A 23,325-nucleotide genomic window follows, 5' to 3' on the forward strand; every position below is an offset into this window, starting at 1 on the left:
ACAAGAGGATCCTTGGAGGAAGAAGATCAAACAAGCTCCTGTCTCCTAAGGAAAGCTTCCGAGTTTAGCTGAAATCTCTGGGGTTCTCAGCAAGGCTGCCTGTCCCACAAAAACAGCCCTTTCTCCACAAAGCATCAACTTATAGCAGTGAGACCCAGCTGGCCAGAACTATTTGATGATGCTTCTAGTGAGAATGTAAGGTCATGGAGATGGTGTGTATGTAATGTTAGACCAAAATTCTTACAGCTTTAACAGGACTGGAGCTTAAAGGTGCTGGGTTGGCCAAAAGATTAGTTCGGAATTTTCCATAAGATATTACAGAAAGACCCAAATGAACTTTTTGGCCAACCCAATATTTGGATTTTTTTTTTTGTAACTGTAATTTTAATTTTGTGGAGACATTTAAATGGTTCTATTTCTGTAAGAATGAGTTCATTGCTGCTACTGGGCAGCTCTTGGGCTTGGAGAAACTGTCTTACATTCCTAGACAGCTGTGGTGTATTTCATGACAATGAATGTGTAGAATTAAAGTATCTGAGTTCTTTGGTGATCCACTGATTATTTAGTAAAATATTGTTTAGCCTCCGTGTGTTTGTATTTTTTATAGTTTTTTTTTTTTTTTCCCCTGTAATTGACTTCTAATCTCATAGCGTTGTGGTCAGAAAAGATGCTGGATATGATTTCAATTTTCTTAAATTTACTGAGGCTTGATTTGTAGCCCAAGATGTGATCTAACCTGGAGAATGTTCTGTGTGCACTTGAGAAGAAAGTGTATTCTGCTGCTTTGGGATGGAATGCCCTATAAGTATTAGGTCTATCTGGTCTAATGCATCATTTAAGGCTTGTGTGTTCTTATTAACTTTCCATCTAGATGATCCATCCATTGGCATAAATGGGGGGTTAAAGTTCCCCACTATTATTGTGTTACTGTTGATTTCCCCTTTTATGGCTGTTAGCATTTGCCTTAAGTATTGATGTGCTCCTATGTTGAGTATATACCTGTGTACAACTCTTATCTTCTTGGATTGAACCTTTGATCGTTATCTAGTCTGTGTCTCTTTGATCATTATGTGATCTTTGTATCTTATAACAGTCATTATTTTAAAGTCTATTTTGTCTGAATTGCTTTGATTTAAGAAAAAAAACTTGGGGGGAGGGGGAAGAGTTAAAGCCTAAATGAACGGACACACTGCAGGTCCAAGAGACAAAGAAGAAACAAACTCTTTAAGATGATTGCAAACTTCCAGCCAGTGTGTGAGGTTAATGCAATGGGAGAAAAGTAAGCGAATGCTACCTTGGGAAGTGAGGGATTTCATGACGTTTCTGCTGAAGTTTCTGATGGGAAATGAGCTGAGTTGAAGGTTCAGTTAACATTTGAATTTCCTAATCCAAACGAGTAAGGCATACTTGGGGCAGGGCTGGCATTTACCTGGTGCTGATGGCTCGCAGAATTTGCAAGATTTGAGGGAGTTCCAGCAGCCGCAATGCTCGTAAGAACCTTAAACCTAAAAGCAATCAAAAAAGAAAGCTGCAGTCTGAACTACCCCGCACCTAGGACTGTTCATGTTCTCTCTCCCTGAAATGCTCAAATATATCACAATGTCATCAGTTTAAGACCATGAGGACTAGTTTAAATCCTGATTCACTTAATGGCTATTGTCATCTAAAGCAACACCCTTAGTTCCTCTGGTTCCTCATCTGTAAAATGGGAATTATAATGATACCCACCTCAAAGTGCTGCTGAGAATTATCATTACTACAAAGCATGTAATAAGCACAACTCACATTTTACTCTGTTTAACTCTTTCTTAGAATGGAGAGCAAATGATCCGTAAACCACTTAAACTCCTGACTGCAGAATCTCTGTGATACGCTCCCCAGGGTTTGCATGCTATTTGCATTTATGTGGTTTGATAATAGCATCAGTAAGGAATATTTTTGTAGATAATAAATAATATGATTACATAAAAACTGACAAAGGCCACGGCAGGCTGTCAATACATCTACCTTAAAGACAAAGTAACTAATTTAAAAAATCTCTAACAGGTCACCGCATGTCTGGATATGAGGATTTATAGGTTTTAGATCTGGGAGGCTTTTCTCCTCTCCCAGTCACGTGGGATCCTAGTACAAAGGTGCCGAGGTGGGTGGGGATGCTGGGGTCCTTTCCCTCCAGGAGCAGATAATCCCTAAACAATAAAAACCTTAGATATCAGATGACATCAGGCCCATCACTAGGGGCTGGGATGAAAAAAAAATGAGTTCTGAAAATACATTACAAAACCATACAAACATGGTGAGGAATTTTTTTAATGGAAATTAGGCTTTAAATGGGGGCTTCCTAGGTGGCGCAGTAGTAAAGAATCCACCTGCCAATGTAGAAGATGCAAGAGATGAGGGTTCGATCCCTGGGGCATGGAGGAGGGCATGGCAACCACTCCAGTACTCTTGCCTGGAGAATCCCATTGACAGAGGAGCCTGGCGGGCTACAGTCCATATGGTCGCAGAGTCAGACATAACTGAGCAACTGAGTACACACAGGCTTTGAAAGTAAGTAAAGAATACTTAGGAATGAATGCTGAGGGTTTTTTAAAAATTTTTTTTGGAAATTGCTTCTAACTCCCACAGTTCACTTACCTAGCCAGTTACTCTTCAAGTAATAAGAAATAAAGGTGGGTGGGATGGTAAAGATGTCTACAATCGAATTCATCTCCAACCAGAACTTGATCTTGTCATCTGCTGCCAGAAACTATGAAATAAAAGCACAAGACCCTAAATTCTGTTACCTTCAAGAATTTTACAGTGAACACTAGAGTGGCTTTTTTCAGGTACTTTTCATTCATTAACTGAAGCTCTGACCTCATTGTATCACATACATACATTTTATATATATATGCATGTACACTCATATGTATTTATATAACTATATAGGTGACATAGTGGTGAAGAATCTGCCTGTCGGGGCAGAAGAGGCAAGAGATGCAAGTTCGATCCCGAGGTTAGGAAGATTCCCCTGGAGGAGGAAATGGCAACCCACTCCGGTATTCTTGCCTGGAAAATTCTGACAGCAGAGCCTGGTGAGCTACAATTGATGGGGTCTCAAAGAGTCGGACATGACTGACTGAGCACAGACACACAACAGATAATGTATATTTATGTATGGTCTTCAATAGAAAAGGTCTACAAGTTCGGTTGGCCAAGGCTGTGTTTATGAATTTCCCTATTTAGATTAAGAAAGGAAGCACTTCCAGAAGGGAGGATCTGCTATAAAAATAAGATTGTGATGGCTATTGCAGTTGAATGAGTTTTGAAGCAAGGTCATAGAAATACATATATATCCTTAAAAATACATGCATATTTATACACATATATGTGTACACATGTTTGCATGTATATATGCACATATGTGAGAGTGTGTGTGTACATATATATGTGTGTATATATATATATACATCTCTCTAAAACATGGAATAGATAGATCTAAAATCTAGATCTAGGGTGGGCCCTCAAAAATTGCTTGTGGAATGAGAGAACTACTGAATATACGAATGCAACAAAGTTAAAAGCACAGAGTATTTTATGGAGTTATATGGCACATAAGCCATCAGTGGAGTGGATGACAATTTCAGAGGCTTGTTACCCAGGTTCTGCTATTTTGTGATTACTAGTTGCTCTTACTCGGTGGCAGGTGGGAAGCCAATAAGAAAAATTCAGGATGACAGGGCAATGATATTTTCTAAAGGAATCCTTTCCACTCATGCTGACATTGTTGGCCTGGTTTACAGGCTCAAGTGCAGGAGAGAGTTTTGGGGTCTCATTATAACTTTTGACAATTCAGGACCCAGACCCTCTGGCTGTACAGCCTGAGAGCCAAGGCAGATTGTCTGAGGAAGGCATCTCCTTGTATTACACAGATCTCTTCTGGACATGCCAGTGAGCGCCTCTGTTCACTCCAACATTCGATAGGTATAGGTACTTACTCTCAGCCCAAAATAGAAACTAAAGAAAGCGTTGAAGGTCAAATCAATCGGGATGGTTCTGTCTTTGTATGAAGAACAGCTTCTTACTGGGCTAGAAAAGAAACAAGGACAGTTTATAAAGATGGACATTTTAAAAGCTGTGACTACAGAGGACACAATAGAGAATAGGTGGGCAATTTTCTATTTATTTACCATGAATGGTCAACCCAGACTCTTATGTGCACATCTTGAGGAAATTACTTTTCTCTTGGGAGTAGAGGTCTGCATGAACAAAACCACTGCACTGTGAATGGAGCTGAGAAAAACAGAATTACCTGCTCTTCTTTTCATAGGGTTTGTTGGTTGCATTTCCATTTTATCAATGGGATTGAGCGGCTCATGGGTTATGCGGCTTTTTATGGTTTGCAAGACCATCTACCCAGCCAGGACATTTTGGCTTCAGTATACTTCTGAGAGAGAGCTACTCCAGGTCAAATGAACTGATCTGAACCAAATTCCAAGAAAATGTTCCTAATAGATCAGTAAGGAATTCACGAAGCAAAGATGACTAGTTTCTGTAAGATCTCTGAAGTTGCCTGACTTGTGTGGCCCTGTAATCTCATTTTACTTTAGCTGGAGCCCAGTACAGTTCCCAGAGGATCAGCATGGAGTTCAGACTCTGTTGGGCTATGTCCCAGAAGCTGTCCTGACTGTGGCAGAAGTGAGGGGAGTGCCTTCAGGGAAGAACACAGGATAATGTGCTCCTATGTTCATGACGAGGGCTAGCATTTTCCTTTCTCAAGACCATCCAAACTTGTCTGAAATCTATGAGAAATGCTGAAATGCCTACCGAATTTCTGCGTCAACACCTAAGGAGCCCAAAGTCTGTATGGCCCACCTAGAGGGTCCAAAGGAGGGGTAACAGCTAGAGGTTTGTAGTCCCAGAAACTAAAACAGTCTTATGCACAGCACCCCAGCTCCTAGCACTGCAGAACGACAGGATACAGAGGAAACACATGCATTTGTGTGTGTGTGTGTGTGCGTGTGTGTGTAGCTGGGTTTAGGACTTTCTGGGGGAAACGAAACACTTATCCTTTCTTATGAGCTTCTGTGTGTGAGTATCTGTGAAAGTATATTAAACATTATTCCTGAGAGAAAATTCCAAATTAGCTGGCAGCCTACTGATATAAGCAGACAAGACTGACTGGGGAAATGTACTCACTCAGTAGAGTTGATGAAATAGATTATAAGAGACCCAATGCTTAGGACAAAGACAAGGATAACCTGGAAAAAAAAAAAAAGAGAGAGAGAGAGAGATGTACAGATCCATTTTGTTAACATGAACATAGATGAATAAACATACCAACAAAATTATGTTTTCCCTTTTTCCCTTCCCTATATATCTGTGGCTGTTTTTTCAAACATTCATTCATTCAAGAAAAATGAACTGGCTCAGACAAATGCTGTTTGAGTCCACCTGTATGACATGCCTGGAGAAGTTGAATTCATAGAGTCAGAAAGTACATTGGTAGGTGCTGGGAGAGGGGTGGGCGGGGGGGATGGGGAGTTAGTGTTTGATGGGGACAGAGTTTCAGTTTAGGAAGGTGAAATCTGGGAGGCAGATGATGGTGAGAGTTACACAACAATGTGAATGTACTTAGTGCCACTGAGCTTTCCAGACGAGTATGGTTAGGAGCATATGTTTTATGTTATGTGAATTTTACCACAATAAAAAAATTAAATAAATGAAAAATTTAAATAAAAACTGACTGGACCTTTACTATAATCAATAAATGAACCTGTATCCTCCCATAACTTCCTTAATTTTAACTTTCACACACTTCAGAATAAACAATTGGTCCTTTCTGCTGCTTCTAAGGTTTTCTGAGCTCTGGAAGTCCTATCGTTCACTCACGCATTCACCAAACATTTATTAAGTGCTTAATATGTGTTATTCACTTTATTACACCCTAGAAAATGAGGGCCATGGGATACGGACTCTGAATTTGAATTGCCGGTGATGGTGGAGAAGAAACAGTCCCAAACCTTCCCCTCTAAAGGACAATCAGACTCTTGACAGGAGAGAATGTGCTATAAAGTGAGAAGAGAAAAACGAGTGCTTGAACTTGCCAATGTATCTGGTCTGTAAAATAAGAATTTGTGGAATGCAATGAGAAATCTACCCATTTAGAATCTTCAGTGCATTTGGATGCACTCTTTTGCAGCCTCTGTGATTTTTCAGGTCAACTGTACGTAATCAGTTAGTTCTAGTTTCCAAACATTAAAAAAAATATGTTCAGTCCAGTGTAAAACTCAGAATTTTATTTACAATTAAAGCTTCACTCCCCTCCGACTCAGGTGCCCCTTGGACAGGCTACCTGTATTTGAAAAGTGGTCAATGTCTTTTCTCTGTTAACCGTTTTTGTTTTTCAGTCAGAGAAGGCAATGGCACCCCACTCCAGTACTCTTGCCTAGAAAATCCCATGGATGGAGGAGCCTGGTAGGCTACAGTCTGTGGGGTCACAAAGAGTTGGACATGACTGAGCGACTTCACTTTCACTTTTCACTTTCATGCATTGGAGAAGGAAATAGCAACCCACTCCAGTGTTCTTGCCTGGAGAATCCCAGGGACGGGGGAGCCTGGTGGGCTGCCATCTATGGGGTCACACAGAGTCGGACACGATTGAAGTGACTTAGCAGCAGTAGCAGCAGCAGCCTAGTGACTAGGCCTCTAGAGACTTGAGATTCATAGGTCAGTGTCAAGGAGTGACTCGAAAGGGGAGGTAGGATAGGTAACAGCCAGAAATGTTGGACCTGGCTGGTGTTAGATCACTAGGCTCTCACCCTTGAGCTCTCCATGTAAGGGAGGTGTTAGTTTGCTTTCCTGGGCTGATTCATTGCTCTGTAGAGATCCCAATTTCTATTCCTATTCAACAGCTATTTGTTTCGTACCTCTCATGCCCCAAGAATCATTCTGGGGATTGGGATATATCCGTCACAAATATACACAAAGATCCCTGCCCTATGGAGCTCAGGGTCTGGACAATGAAGTAATTAACACGTACCTTAGGTGATATGTGAGAAGATGCGTGCTAGGAAAAGAAAGGAGAGCAACTGAAAAGATCAGAAGTGCAAGGCGAGGGGGCAGACTGGCTGCTGTCTAGATAATATTTAAAGCTAAGTGTCCCCACTGGGGTTCTCCTGCGCTGAATGGAAGCATCTTCTCTCGCTGGTTGCTCACAACTCACTTCTCAGTGCACCACCCACTCCTGATTCTGCTGGGACTCCTCCCTCCAGATGCCTACTTGGAGAGGTTCCAGAAGACTCCCCCCCGTGACCCATGTCTAGCCCAGGGACCAGCTCGAGCACCCTTTGCCCCAAGAAACACTAGAAGGACTGATTATCTTCAGGGTGGCCATCTCTCTTCACCAAGGAACCAGACATCAGCTTCTGCGTCCCCAAAGTTCTAAAAGATGCAATCTGATCTTTCTAAGTGGTCTCTCACTTGCCAGGAGAGGAAAGCCTCATGCCCTCCGCCCCCAACCACCACAATAAGAGCTCCTTCCAATTTCCAGTTTACCCTAATTTACATGGGATTGGTCAAGATGCTAAGACTTTCAAATGGTTTTCTTTCAACTGCTTTGTAAGTGGCAGAAGCTGTAGCTTACTGGGAGTTGCTGACATCTATTTTTCTTGGGGTCTCAACTCTTACTGTCAGTTCTGTTTTAACATCTGAATCATGAATCGATGGAGACATCACTAAGTTAGTGGGTCTCGTGGAGATATTTGGTTACAAAGGTAGTCTGAAGCTCAGGAAAAAATGGGGGTGAATATATATTATATATATCTATCTATCAGTAGATTAATCATTATTAATAGTTTTCATGAAATATTTTTTCTTCTCCTTACTTATAATTACATATTTTTCTCCAAGGCTAAATTCCATAAGTGATTATTCATGTGTAAATCATGTATTGACAAATCTCCAGAAATATGGTGGCAAGGCCATATATTTACAGCAATCCACAACATAGAAATTAACAAAAAAATAAATAAAAGAGGGAAATTTTAGCTTTATTCAAGAAGAACATCAACTTCATGTAAAAAGGATGTAAAACGTAAAAAGGATGTAAATGTAAAAATGTAAAACGGATAATCCAGAAATTATGTGTAACAAACAACAAAATGGGTACCAAACCAGAGTAAGGCTCTGGGAGCTAACAGCTTGTGAAGGCTGTTCAGGTGAAAATGGGAGATATTCTGAGAAGACTTAGGAATTTCCCTTGGGTTGAAGGAGCAGAGTCTGGAAGTGCTGGCTGGCTGGGAGAGGTAGGAAGCCCTCCATCTGGGCTTTGATTTCTACCTACATGTGTGCATGCTCAGTCCAACTCTCTGAGACCCCAAGGACTGTAGCCCACCAGGCTCCTCTGTCTATGGGGTTTTTCAGGCAAGAATACCGGAGTGGGTTGCCATTTCCTTCTCCAGGGGATCTTCCCGACCCAGGGATCGAACCCATGTCTCCTGTATCTTCTGCACTGGCAGGCAGATTCTTTACCACCTGGGAAGCCCCAGTGGGACTTAAAACCCCTGTTCAGCTGGTGGATGGTTATGGGTGTCTTCAGAATACAAACAGCTGCCAATGCAGTTGACAACGGGCGCTATGAAAACCCTAGATCTTCCTTTGCGAAAGTGAGCAGACAACAGAAAATTGACAATTACATAGAAAGGATAAGAAAACAGGAGGATCGGGCAGACAAAACAGACTACATAACTTCCAGTGCAAGAGTGAACACAGAATATATAATCAAACATTTCAGAATTCCCACTAGTGTTCTGGTGAAATTCTAAAAATCTGTGAAATAGTACTGGAGGATTGGAAAGGCAGAGGAACATGGGGTAACACAGGCAGTATTGCAAGAAGCTGTACCCCCAGGTGCTGGGAGATCAACAAAGAAAGGTCAGGATTCTCAATATTTAGCATCTTAAAAGAGGTGCCCTTTGGAGGTGGGCTTCAGACTTGGGCGGAGGCGTCCTGGATTGGCTAGTGAGCTTTGGTTCCAGCACTGTTGGCAAAAACTGGAAATGGAAACCAGACATGGCTGCTGGAGTGAAAAAACATTGATGAAGTGAGGCTGAAAAAAAAACAGACGCAAAACACAGAAGGAGCAGTTCCTCCCCTCACTCTAGAGCACAAGGGAGCTGACAAGGGACCTGTGGCTGCTGAGCACTAGCCTCACATGCCAAAGCAGAGGAGAGAGGGGGGATTCAGAGACCAGAAGCAAGCACATGCATCTAGCAAGTATCCTTAAGGAGCCAGGACACTTTGGAACAGCACTTTCAGAGATTTTAGGGAAAAGGATTATAAGCCAAGAATTCTAAACCCAACCAAATTATAGTTTACTTCTGAGAGCAACAGAAAAGAATTCTTGGACATCCAAGAATTCAGAAAGTACACACCTACAATTTCTCTTGCAAATGAATATGGCAAGTATTCAAGAAAAAAAAATACAAAGTTAAAATAAGTTACATAAGAAAAGTGATGCCTAATAAAACAGGTAAAATTAATAGAATTTTTGACTCTAAAGAAAGTATTAAGAAGGAAATCTAACCAGTTGTACAATGCTAAAAGCCAAAAACAAAACAAAACAAAGCCCCTAAAAAAACAGTGGCAATCTGGAACTGAATGTTCAGATTAAATCAACAATTTCAGGAAGGAAAGAGGGGTGGTGTGGAGGAAAAATGTGCCAATAGTCTCATGGGAGAGCAGTATACAGATATAAAACACGCAGAGGTATGATTGGAGAGAAATATAGGTGGGGAGTTTGTTCTGAACTTCATTTACTGAAATGCTTATGATATTCTATTAAAAATGGAAAAACCCAAGTCAAAAGACGCAAAAGACGAAGAAGGAAATGGCAACCCACTCCAATAGTCTTGCTGGAGAAATCCCATGGACAGAAGAGCCTGGTGGGCTACAGTCCATGGAGTTGCAAAAGAGTTAGACACGACTTAGTGACAAAGCAACAACAACAACAACAACAATTTCAACACTCACGAGGCCACTTGTGTATTGACTTAACCACAATTAATTCAGCCCAACTGCTAGAGGCTTGTCACTAACACTGAGAGGGGTTTAAACCAACAACCACATCCAAAACAGATAGGCAGAAAAGGTAGCTGAAATCCAGAAATCTGTCACGGGAATACTAATAGTGGGTCTGTTTGCTGTTCCTTGGCCACTTACAACATGGTCAGGCCAGTTGCAACACTGTAGTCTAAGCCACTTCACCTGGGAGGGTGGAGAGGCACCAGTGGCTCCCCTTGATGCCGTAGGCTGATGGATTCAGAGCTCACAGGCCAGAAGCTAATGCTGCCAGGCAAACACAGGCCTCTGGGGGAAGGAGGCAGGGGATGAGCCCAGAGCTAGGTAAAGCCCTCTGCCCTCTCTGGTCCAAAACTGCACATCCCTTCCACATACTATCAAAGTGTGATCTGAGGACTCAGCTCCAGGAATCCCAAAGGCTTCTCAAGGGAAATCTGTGAGGTCATTTAATGGCACCCTACTCCAGTACTCTTGCCTGGAGAGCCCCATGGATGGAGAAGCCTGGTGGGCTGCAGTCCATGGGGTCGCTAAGTCGGACACGACTGAGCAACTTCACTTTCACTTTTCACTTTCATGCATTGGAGAAGGAAATGGCAACCCACTCCAGTGTTCTTGCCTGGAGAATCCCAGGGACGGGGGAGCCTGGTGGGCTGTGGTCCATGGGGTCGCACAGAGTCGGACAGGACTGAAGTGACTTAGCAGGAGCAGCAGCATTTATTTTCTAACTACAGACCTACATGAAGCTGGGTTTTCTTGGCATGTTTCAAAACAACATACTGCCTGTAGAAACAAATTTAAGATTCTAGCTGTCTTGAACTAGACCAGACAGTAAAGACATTTGCAAAATTATAAAAACAGTACTGCTGCTGCTAAGTCGCTTCAGTCGTGTCTGACTCTGTGTGACCCGATAGACGGAAGCCCACCAGGCTCCTCCATCCCTGGGATTCTCCAGGCAAGAACACTGGAGTGGCTTGCCATTTCCTTCTCCAGTGCATGAAAGTGAAAAGTGAAAGTAAAGTCGCTCAGTAGTGTCTGACTCTTCGCGACCCCATGGACTGCAGCCTACCAGGCTCTTCCATCCATGGGATTTGCCAGGCAAGAGTACTGGAGTGGGGTGCCATTGCCTTCTCTGAAAAACAGTACTACTCTTCTAATTAAGTTTTGGAAAAGCTTGACTTTTAAAATAAATACCATTCATAGTACCCCAAAAATGCAAAAGAAATAAAATTAATAAAAACCCACAAATAAGGACCAGTTGGTAAAGAATCCACCTGCAATGCAGGAGACCCTGGTTTGATTCCTGGGTCACTAACATCCACTGGAGAAGGGATAGGCCACCTACTCCAGCATTCTGGCCTAGGGAATTCCATGGACTGTATAGTCCATGGGGTCGCAGAATTGGATACGACTGAGCAACTTTCACTCACCTCAACAAATAAGGAATGTAGATATCAGCCAATTGTCAGTATTTAGTACCCACGACCTTGATGCTGGGAAAGAGCAAAGGCAGGAGGAGAAGGGGACGACAGAGGATGAAATGGTTGGATGGCATCCCCAACTCAATGGACATGAGTTTGGGTAAACTCCGGGAGTTGGTGATGGACAGGGAAGCCTGGTGTGCTGCAGTCCACAGGGTCGCAGAGTCAGACACGACTGAGCAACTGAACTGAACTGAATGAAGGGTTTACAATACTCCCTGCAGCATTTTAAGGAAGGTTATCGTCAAGGCTATGGTTTTTCCTGTGGTCATGTATGGATGTGAGAGTTGGACTGTGAAGAAGGCTGAGAGCCAAAGAATTGATGCTTTTTAACTGTGGTGTTGGAGAAGACTCTTGAGAGTCCCTTGGACTGCAAGGAGATCCAACCAGTCCATTCTGAAGGAGATCAGCCCTGGGATTTCTTTAGAAGGAATGATGCTAAAGCTGAAACTCCAGTACTTTGGCCACCTCATGTGAAGAGTTGACTCATTGGAAAAGACTCTGATGCTGGGAGGGATTGGGGGCAGGAGGAGAAGGGGACGACAGAGGATGAGATGGCTGGATGGCATCACTGACTCGATGGACGTGAGTCTGGGTAAACTCCGGGAGTTGGTGATGGACAGGGAGGCCTGGCGTGCTGTGATTCATGGGGTCGCAAAGAGTCGGACACGACTGAGCGACTGATCTGATCTGATCTGATCTGAAAGAAGTGCAGTTTGGGAAAAATTAATCTGCTCAAGATGAAGTGCAGAAGCCAATGTTTTAAGTTCACGTCTTTCAAAATTCTCAATCACCATGTCATTTTGCCTCTCCAGTAAGGAACAAATATGTTACAAAGGTTTTAGTTGTTTATCCAACACCCACTCTCCCTTTCCTTACTAACAGAACTCCCGTTTGTTTGCTTAAGCCACAGATATTTAGATAGCCTATTATGCAGTAAATTCAATCTCTAAATATTATAAAGACCAATGAAACAGATCACCATAAAGGAAAATAATTAAATTCTCCTGGTAAATTAACAAATAAATGTATTCTTAAATCAATAAACACAAAAATCCAGCTACATGATATTTAAAGAGACACATAAGAGGACATAAGACATAAAGACTGAAAGAAGCTGGGCAAAGACATCCCAATCAAGTATGAATAAAAAGAAAGCTATGTTACATGCTAATATTATATCCCAAAACATGCCAGGGGTTAAAAAAAAAAAAATCCCCACTCAATGTGACAAAAAACACCTACTCAATGCGACAAAAATGGATATTTCATATTAGTAAAATGCACTATCCACCACAGAGATACAATAGGTAACTATGCATCAATTGATGCTATATAAAATATCTAAATCTGATAGAAATACAAGATATTTGATAAAACTATAAAATCATGAATGAAAAATTTTGACATGCCCTTTTCAAGCAGTCAGCAATTAATTAAGGGTAGGGAAAATACATACAATTATAGTGCCTATATGTCAAACCATAAACATTCTCTCAAAAGTCCATTACACAGTAATAAAAATTGACCATGTACTAGGTAACAAAGAATTTCCCCATAAATTTCATCAACTAGAGATCATAAAGGCAGTGATATTCTTGGTCCATCAATTTCACCAAAATAGAAAAGAGAGTCTTCCATTCCTAAGTAAACAAAAACACGCACACCTCTTCTCAATAGAATACGAATCCAACAGGAAATCAAAATTAAAACTTAAAACAACTTAAAGACGAATCAGGAATTTCTAAAAACCAGAATATCACTTGCCAAGGCCTATGAGATGTGACCAAAGACGTGTTCAGAGGAAGAAGTTTTTATAAATGAAATTCAACTGAATAACCTGTTGAAAAGCACTCAGCCCAGATGACTGGCCAGGTACAGGCTGCGCAGGCGCAGTGGGACCACGCTGGGCATGCGCAGTGCCGTGCTGTGGCTTCTAGGCTGCGCCAGGCCAGATGAGGCCACCAAGGTTCACGGTTCAGGGATCTCCAGGTTGACAAGAAAGACGACTGGTGGCCTTCGGCAGAGCTGACTGGGGAGGAAGTGTGAGTGCGAGTTCGGGAAAACCAAGTTCATCCAAGCTGCTCCAGCGACGAAAATAAGCCCAGTGATCAGGAAATTGACCAACATGATCATTTAGGAGGAAACGAACTGTGGAATATGTGAACTGTGAACTTCCAGATGTTCAAGCTGGTTTTAGAAAAGGCAGAGGAACCAGAGATCAAATTGCCAACATCTTCTGGATCATCGAAAAAGCAGAGAATTCCAGAAAAACATCTATTTCTGCTTTCTTGACTATGCCAAAGCCTTTGACTGTGTGGATCACAACAAACTGTGGAAAATTCTGAAAGAGATGGGAACACCAGACCACCTGACCTGCCTCTTGAGAAACGTGTATGCAGGTAGGAAGCAGCAGTTAGAACTGGACATAGAACAACAGACTGGTTCCAAATAGGAAAAGGAGTACGTCAAGACTGTATATTGTCACCCTGCTTATTTAACCTATATGCAGAGTACATAATGAGAAACGCTGGGCTGGAAGAAGCACAAGCTGGAATCTAGATTGCCGAGAGAAATATCAATAACCTCAGATGTGCAGATGACACCACCCTTATGGCAGAAAGTGAAGAAAAACTAAAGAGCATTTTGATGAAAGTGAAAGAGGAGAGTGAAAAAGTTGGCTTAAAATTCAGCATTCAGAAAACTAAGATCATGGCATCTGGTCCCATCATTTCATGGCAAATAGATGGGAAAACAATGAAAACAGTGAGAGACATTTTTTGGCTTCAAAAATCACTGCAGATGGTGACTGCAGCCATGAAATTAAAAGACGCTTGCTCCTTGGAAGAAAAACTATGACCAACCTAGACAGCATATTAAAAAGCAGAGACATTACTTTGCCAACAAAGGTCCATCTAGTCAAAGCTATGGTTTTTCCAGTAGTCATGTATGGCTGAGCACTGAAGAATTGATGCTTTTAAACCATGGTGTTGGAGAAGACTCTTGAGAGTCCGTTGGACTGCAAGGAGATCCACCCAGTCAATCCTAAAGGAAATCAGTCCTGAATATTCATTGGAAGGACAGATACTGAAGCTGAAACTCCAATACTTTGGCCACCTGATGCAAAGAACCAACTCATTGGAAAAGACCCTGATGCTGGCAAAGATTGAAGGTGGGAAGAGAAGGGGATCACAGAGGATGAGATGGTTGGATGGCATCACCAACTTGATGGCTATGAGTTTGAGTAGGCTCTGGGAGTTGGTGATGGACAGGGAAGCCTGGCGTGCTGCAGTCCATTGGGTCACAAAGAGTTGGACATGACTGAGTGACTGAACTGAACTGAAGTTATTGGCCAGGACCCCGGGACAGAATGAGGAAGGTGGGGAAAGGAAGCAGTCTGAGAAGTACCACGCTGCTTCTGCAGAGGAGCAGAGAGACATCAAACTCCATTCCTGCACTCTCTTGCATGGGGCACTGAGAAACTGAGCCTGGGATGGGCGGGGACCCGTCCTCAAAGGTGCCCATTCCTATCAGGCCCCTGTGATGTGAGCTGACCAGTGCAGTGGCTTCCTGGCCTCGAGAGGAAAAAGTACCTGTGGATGGTGTTGTCTGAGGAGTGTCATGGTTGCTGCTGGAGGCTTCTGGGAACCGCAGTGATGATCTAAAGGAAGCATGATGAATACAAGATGGCCAAGGCCACCTCTACCCGGGCTGGGTACCACAGGTAGTGGGGGGAGGGCAGAGCCTCTTCTGCCCCTGGACAAAATGCAGCTTCTATCACCTTAACCAATAGGTAAGGATTGGCCACCTGATGAAAAGAGCTGACTCATTTGAAAAGACCCTGATGCTAGGAAAGATTGAGAGCAGGAGGAGAAGGGGACGACAGAGGATGAAATGGTTGGATGGCATCACCAACTCAATGGACATAAGTTTGGGTAAGCTCTGGGAGTTGGTGATGGCCAGGGAGACCTGGCATGCTGCAGTCCATGGGGTCACAAAGAGTCGGACATGAGTGAGCCATTGAAATGAACTGACACACACACACTCACATATGACAGAGAAGCCTAGCCAGCTACAGTCCATGCGGTTACAAAGAGTTGGACACAACTGAGCGATTGACACACACACACACACCCACACACACACACACATACGTATATCATGAAACAAACTAGTTTGCCTTTGACAGTCCCTTTATTTTCAAACTTTAGTGCCTCTTGAATTTCTAAAACATAATTAGACTGTGTCAACCTGTGCTTCTTAAAAACTCCTCAATGACTCCCTGTTGCATAAGAATAAATCCTTCCATTTGAGCAACCTACGCATTGCAGGACCCTCCCATCTCTACTCAGACCTCACTGTTCTCCTACCTCCTGGCCTCTGACACAGGAACCTCATTTGGCGTTTACCATAATTTGAGCCCTTACTTCCACAAGTCTCTTCTCTCAAACAGGAAACTTGTTCCTTCTGCTCTTTAATCTCTTTATTCTTCTGATTCTTCAGGTCTCAGCTCAAATCTTACCTTTTCAGAGATTTCCTCTCAGATCACTGCATCTAATGTGGTCTAACTCCAAAACCACCAAAATTCTCAAACATACCTGTCATCATTCTCTCACTGGTAACCATCTGAATTTATCCTTTCTGTTTATGTACATATTTATCATTTCTACCTCCACGAGAATTTCAGTCCCATAAGTGTACTACTCTGGCCTGCATTTTTCACCATGTCTAGAATATATGCTTCGCATGTAGTTGCAAACAATAAATATTTGTGGAAAGAAGGAAGAAAGGAAATTACAAAGGAAGTGTGGGTGGAAGGAAGGCGCCATTCCCCGCCCCCCATCTTTTCATACACACTTGCTCGGAACCCTCACAGAGAGTCTCAATTCTGTCTTTCAGTGCCAGACTATTCTGCTTCCTGTTGTCCCAACTATTTAATCATGACCCGTGTCAGATCAAAAGAACAATTTTTCCATCATTAAAGAAGTAATATATATTGGCATGTACTCAACACTTATTCCTTGCTGCCCACTCTCTATACGGAGTGCTTATATGGTAGACGGTGTAGAGTTCTCTTTTGCCTCACCCCAGTCACCTTGACTACTTTAGTCCCACCATTGTCCACATATAATCTAACACGATTTGAACACTTGAAGAGATCCTAACCAACAAATCCGTGATAAAATTTTAAAAAAAGAACCAGAAAATCCTTCTTTAACAGGTCTTGGGGTTAAGGATTTCAAAAAAGAGACCAAAAAAAAAAAAAAAAAAAAGGAGAGGCACATTCTCAGATAACTCAGTATTCATTGCAGAGTTCATCAACGCAATTTTACTTATGTACTTTAAGTTTTAAAAGCTAGTTAGATCTGAATTAAGTAACATTGAGTATTCTAGAAAAGAACGATGTATGAATCACAAAAGACGATCGTTGTTGGTTCGCATACATGTCCTTCCACCGTGTTACCACGCGATGGCAGCACACCCTCACGTTACGGATTCTGATTTTCAATGTTTCAGATCAAACAAGACTACTGAAATGATGATCAGGGTGGTATTCATTTACAGGGCGTCTGCTATTTCCAGACAATGGGGTATAAACTTCCCCCATCCCCCCGACATGGTCTTTTTCTCTGAAGGAGCGCATGGAGCAGTGTGGGGAGACAGGCTTATGCACAGATAATTTTAAGAACAGTGGAAATGATAGAAACCTAGAGGTGGGGACTCTTAGCTTAATATGGTGGTTGCTGTTTAGTCGCTAAGTCGTGTCTGACTCTTTGTGACCCCTGGACTACAGCCACCAGGCTCCTCTGTCCATAGGATTTTCCAGGCAAGAATACTGGAGTGGGTTGCCATTTCCTTCTCCAGGGGATCTTCCTGACCCAGGGATTGAACCCAGGTCTCCTGCACTGCAGGCAGTCTTTACCAAGAGAGCTAGGGAGATAAGGTAAAATTTCCCTGATGGGATGATGCCTGGATTGAATTTTAATGCATCAGAGTTTACCTGGGTGAAAATAGGAAGTAAATGATAAATATTCAGAGGCAAAAAAGACTAGCTTTTGAAAATTTACTTTTAATCGGAGGACAATAGCTATACAATGTTGTGTTGGTTTCTGCTGTACAACAACATTAATCAGCTATTAGCATACATACATCCCTCCCTCTTCAGCCTCCCTCCCAGCCACCCCTCCATCCCACCCCTCCTGGTCATCACAAAGCACCGAGCTGAACCCCTTGTGCTATACAGCAGCCTCCCACTAGCTGTCTGTTTTACATATGGTAGTGTATATATGTCAACGCTGAAGAAAGGAAGCTGTTAGCATCAAAGGAGGGGGAAATACCTGTCCCTTACAGAGCAGAGAATCCACTACAAACCAACATTATTTGAGCATCAGCTATATGCCTGGCATCCATCTACATTACAAAGAGAACAAACAATCTACATACAAGGAGAACAGAATGCACACAACCTTTGCCCTAATAAAGTTTTTCTTCTCGGGGATAGACCGACAACAAATAGAAAACACAATGCCAAGTGAGTCTCTTCACTCCAAAGGAAAAAGCAAGCAGAAGCGTAAGTTGGAGACCACAGACGCAGGGAGACAGCCGTTGGGAGGTAGTGATGTTTTGGGAAAGGCCGCCAGGGAACAGCAGATGCCTTTACGTGGACCATGCATCACAGTCGTGGCTAAAGTCTTTTAGCAAGTGGTCACTGGAAACGTACTCACCAATACCTGTCCCACCAAGGTCTGTGCCGAGAGCAGCATTTCTATACGATCACGAAAGTGGCTCTGGAAGGTGAGACTTCTTGAATGTTTACGTCTCATGTTACCTGAATGAAATTCCTAGAAGCAAGAGAAAGAAATGGAGAGTGAGCTGGGCCTCAGAAGAGGTCATGGGTTTCATGCGTGGTTGATGGCGTCTCCTGCTGTGACATCAGCCAGAACCTCTCCACCTTGTCCCACCCCGGGAACCTTGAAGTCCCCTCTTCCATGTTTCGCAGGATGAATCTGACTCGGTTTGCATTTTACTGCTCTTCTGCAGTAGTTTCATCCCAAACCCTGCAGTCTTTGCCATGTTTGTCTCACACCCTTGACACCGACTCTGTCGTAATGATCAGGGTTGGGAGAAACGAGCTTCTTTCTGCTCTGGGAATAAGTGTCTTATCCTTTTCCATCAAGATACATGGACGAAGAACAAAGATTACAAGGGGATTTCTAGGTGGTTACTTAAGTATCTGCTTTTTTTTTTTTTTTGAGCAAGAAAGAAGAGGGAAATGTTTAGGCATTTTATATTGATTTTAATTCCTTATCTGGTATCCTATCCTGTTGAAACTATGATCCTTCCTCACATTTATAAAATGTCTTTACTTATTATACAATCTTTGGGTTCCGCATCTGCGGATTCAACCAACATCAGATGGAAAATAGTTGGAAAAACAATTCTAGAAAGTTCCAGAAGACAAAGCTTGGATTTGCGGGGTTTTGGCCTCTAGTTACACAGCATTTACATTGTATTTGGTATTATAACTCATCTAGAAGTGATTTGAAGTGTACTGGACACATGCACAAGGAATGTGCAAGTACTATGCCCTTTTATATAAGGGACTTGAGCACCCTCAGATTTTGGTATGGGGGGACGTCCTGCAACCAACCCGTTGCTGATACCAAGGGATGACTCTATTTGAAATTTATAATAATCTTATGAGGTAGACAAAGTAAGTCTGGTTGAATCCATTTTATACTGAAGGAAACTAAGGTATAGCAAAATTAAATAAGGAAACTGAGGTATAGCAAAATTAAATGACATACTCGTGGGCAGGCAATGAAAACAGGCTGGAGGCTGAAGTAGCCTCTGGGTCTGTTAGTCTTGAGCTAGTCCCCAAAAAGACACACATGAATGGCATTGACCTCACCATGTAGACTAAGACCTCTGACTTTTAGAAAAGCTCATTTCATGTGGAGCCAGGCTTTTGAAATGATATAATTTCTCTATCTATATTTTCTGAATGGTAAGAAGTTTCATTAAATGACTATTTGATAGAGTTCCTATCTCCATCAACGATTGCCTCTAATGTCTATGACTCATCCTGTGCCTTCCTGGGAAGTTGTCTGGACATCGATTTTTTTTTTTTTAAGATATTCAATGGCATGAATATGGAACACTCATTTGAATTCCATTATAAAATTGAGGTGCCTTCTGTGGGAAAACAAATTGGCCCTAAGATATAATAAAATTGTACTTATGAATGTAGTAAATCTTTTAAAATGCACATTTAAGGAGAAAATTATGACTCTCCAAATAATTTTTTTAAAACAACTTTCCACAGTACCTAGCTTTGTGGCATTTTTACATTAGGCCAACATTCCCAAAGGCTTAGAGAAAAATACAACACTCTCAATTCAATTAGATCTAACAAATTATTAAGAAGTCATTCAATTGTTATCAAACTCTCTCCTTAGGATTTAAAAGAATAGCACAGTCTGTTGGTTGCTAAGACCCCACTGATGAACATTTTGCAACATGTTCTTTCTATCTAAAATGAAAGGTACCTCTGGACCGGAAGGCAGACATAAATTATATCAAAAGAAAGACATGAAAAATACAGCAAATGTTTATAGACAAATGGGTTCTCACAATTTTGTAAACCACAGAAAAATGAATATAATGGGGGAGAAGATACACTTCTGGAAGCAGAAATCGAAGGAGACTAAATAATTCTACCAATTCAGTTGTGCACTAAAAAAAATAAAATAAAGATAGAAGGCAGGTTCACTATATTCCTACCCATTTGTGCTTCCCATTAGTGTCATTAAGCAGTCAGAACTCCAGGATTCTTTTCCCAGTTGTAATGCCACTGCTTGTTGTCTTTAATCTAGAAATAATTAGTAATAGCAGTGGGGCTTCCCTGGGAACTCAGTGGTAAAGAATCTGCCTGCAATGCAGGAGACGGGCAAAACTCAGGTTCGCTCTCTGGATGGGGAAGATCCCCTTGAGGAGGAAATGGCAACCCACTCCAGTGTTCTTGCCAGGAAAATCCCATGGACAGAGGAGTCTGGGTAGACTGCAAGTCCATAAGGTCACCAAGAGTTGAACACGACTGAGCACACAGCAAACTCATTTAGCAAAAAAAAAATCTATAAACTTCCATATTGGACACTTCTCAAATGCAGACACCTGAATTTCATGTAATAACATTGCCAATGCCCTGAAAAAATTACCAAGTTATAAATTCTTTTATGTCAGTGTTTAGCATCAAAAGTCAGTGCTTCAAGGAACTGTTCAGGATTAATTGCAAAACACAAGTGAAATGTGTTCTGTTCTGGAAATCAGAGAAATGAAGCTGGGGGAAAATAACTGAGAACATTCAACCACTGGTACTAGAATAGCCATTATGTAGCATTTGAGTGTTTCTATTCCTTTAAGCCAGCTTCCCTGATGGGGCCATGGTAAAGAATCTGCCTGTCAATGCAGGAGACAAGGGTTTGATCCCTGGGTTGGGAAGATCACTGGAGAAGGAAGTGGCAACCTAACCTGGAATACTTGCTTGAAAAATCCCTATGGACAGAGGAGCCTAGCGGGCTATAGTCCATGGGGTTGCAAGGAGTTGGACACGGCTTAGTGGCTGAAGAAGAAGAACAACAGTCTCTTAAGCAGAGCTTTCCCTGTATAAGATACCTCTTTACCATCATCATTTTCCAGCTGTTATTCAGCAGCGCCCACCCTTGCAAAGCTCGTTTGGGCATAAAAAAGTGTCTCTGCATTTGTGGCTGGATGACCCATGCCACGTGTGCATGGGTTTCTGTGGGTGCGTGTGTATAGTTCCTTGTGTTGTTTTAACATGTATGAAAGGCAGTGTATACTTCTGAGTACCTGAACCTCTTGCACAAACGATCCAGGAAAGTGAGGCTGACCCTGGTGTCTCTTCTGCCTCCCTCGTTGTACCTAACATGACTGTCATTTTAAAATTCGAAACAGAGGCACAGACATAGTGCTGTGTGTGCTCAGTTACCCGGCCATGTCTGACTCTTTGCGACCCCATGGCCTGCAGCCCCCCAGGCTCCTCTGTCCATGAAATTCTCCAGGCCAGAATACTGGAGTGAGTAGCCATTCCTTCCTCCAGGGGAATCTTCCCAACCCAGGGATCAAACCCAGTTCTCCCACATTGCAGTCAGATTCTTTACCTTCTGAGCTACCAGGGACTCAGTGTTAGTAGATGTTTTTTTCAAATTAGTGACCTCTGTTTCCAGAGCTAACATTCTGCATCATCCACATGAGGCATCGCTTCTCCCAGAGGTGGGAGAGGAGGCCTGGCCTTGTAGCTGTGCCCTTTGGAATGATGGCCTGGGGTCTTGCCCCCTGAGCGGGGTGGACACCTTTCTAAGTCACTCCACCACAGGTCTTGGCCCAGGAAAACTGGGTGATGCCTTTGTGGTCTTCTAAACACAAACTCAAGCCAAACCTGTCTCTGATCTTTGTAACAGGGGAACTGACCAGGAAAATTCCCTTGCTCTTTTTCCATTTTTTAAAATTCCTCCTGATGAACCTGGATATGAATAAGATGAGGAATCCACAGAAGAAGATTGCAATGGAGGAAAGAATAAACACTGCCTGGATCTCAGTTGTACAAGATAATTTCTCCATGCTTTCCTCAAGTTCATCCTTTGGCTTGGTTACAAACATCTTGAGACAGAACTGTCCGGCGGCCTCCTCTGTGATGTCATGATCACACGGTAACGATTCCAGGAATTAGAGTTCAGTGCGTCAGGGTCTTAACCTCCTCGTGCAGCAACAGTGAAGGGGTCTGGTAACCAATGAGGTGCCGACTCACAGGATGCAACTGAATGAGCAGAAGGTCCAGGACATGGGTCTTTGGAAGACCGGGATTCTAGATGGGATGCTCTTACTGACTTTCTCCATGACCTTGAGAAAACTGCATCCTTCATGGCCACGGTCAACCGGCCATCTATCTGGTTTGTGCAAGCAACTTTAGGAGAGCTTTTTTTTTGAGTGAGATGACCTTGAGCCATGCATGAATCCACAGGCTGACTCTTCTCCTGAGTGATACCACAGTCTCAGTATCCTCAGAGGGACAGATGAGAGGAGGACTTCAGGATTTTTGTGTATCCTCTCAATCAGAAAGGCAGAGTACAGGAGTTGCAGGAGGCAACTTTGTGAGGGGGAACACTGGTTGGTTGCTTTTGAGCTCAGGAACCCATTCCCCCCATCCCTTCTTTTATGGGACCCTCTCCTTTCTTGCTTTTATCCCTGCCCTGTCAGCAAACCCTTCGGTCCAGTAGAGGTAAAGTTCAAAATGACAGCAATAGCTTTTATTTCCTCTGGTGTTTTCAAAGGTGTAAGAAATGTCATGCCTTTCAGTGTGCACGAGTAGTGGGCAAAATGTCAGTGCCCGGCAGAGGGGCTAGTTCCCCCCAATTATTGTGAAGATGAGTCATCTTCATGCTGTTGTCCTTTGGGGCCCGCCTTGACTCAGCTTCCTGTGGCAAATGATAGCGATAGCTTTTCCTGGAAAGGCTGCCATGGGCAGATTTCCTTCTCTTCAGTTTACCTATAATTTTCACAAAAGGCTGTCATTAAACTCGCTGGCTAGCAGAGGGCAGCATGATAAAGAACTCTGTTCTAGGAGTCCGAAGCTCTGAGCTCCAAACACAGTCCTTCTGTTAAGTTACTATGTGGGATCTTCCAAGTCACGTAGTTTTTTATAGTCTTATTTTAAGATAATACAGACTTGATGCCATCTTTAAGAACTCAATAAGGTAGTGGGATC

At 42.6% G+C, this 23,325-nt stretch overlaps 1 protein-coding gene across 1 annotated transcript in view; it reads right to left on the minus strand.

The window, feature by feature from the left end:
* Positions 1–22,220, minus strand: part of KCNU1 (potassium calcium-activated channel subfamily U member 1) — a 152,901-nt gene extending 130,681 nt beyond the window's left edge. The window contains exons 1-6 of the mRNA XM_044933170.2: positions 22,032–22,220; positions 18,266–18,382; positions 5,182–5,243; positions 3,981–4,071; positions 2,638–2,749; positions 1,430–1,505 (exon numbers count right to left, since the gene is read on the minus strand). Of these exons, the coding sequence (XP_044789105.2) occupies positions 1,430–1,505; positions 2,638–2,749; positions 3,981–4,071; positions 5,182–5,243; positions 18,266–18,382; positions 22,032–22,220 (647 nt within the window). The remainder of the gene's footprint in view (positions 1–1,429; positions 1,506–2,637; positions 2,750–3,980; positions 4,072–5,181; positions 5,244–18,265; positions 18,383–22,031) is intronic.
* Between the last annotated feature and the right edge of the window lie 1,105 nt (positions 22,221–23,325).

Source organism: Bubalus bubalis, chromosome 1 (genome assembly GCF_019923935.1).
Source record: "Bubalus bubalis isolate 160015118507 breed Murrah chromosome 1, NDDB_SH_1, whole genome shotgun sequence".
Taxonomy (NCBI): Eukaryota; Metazoa; Chordata; class Mammalia; order Artiodactyla; family Bovidae; genus Bubalus; species Bubalus bubalis.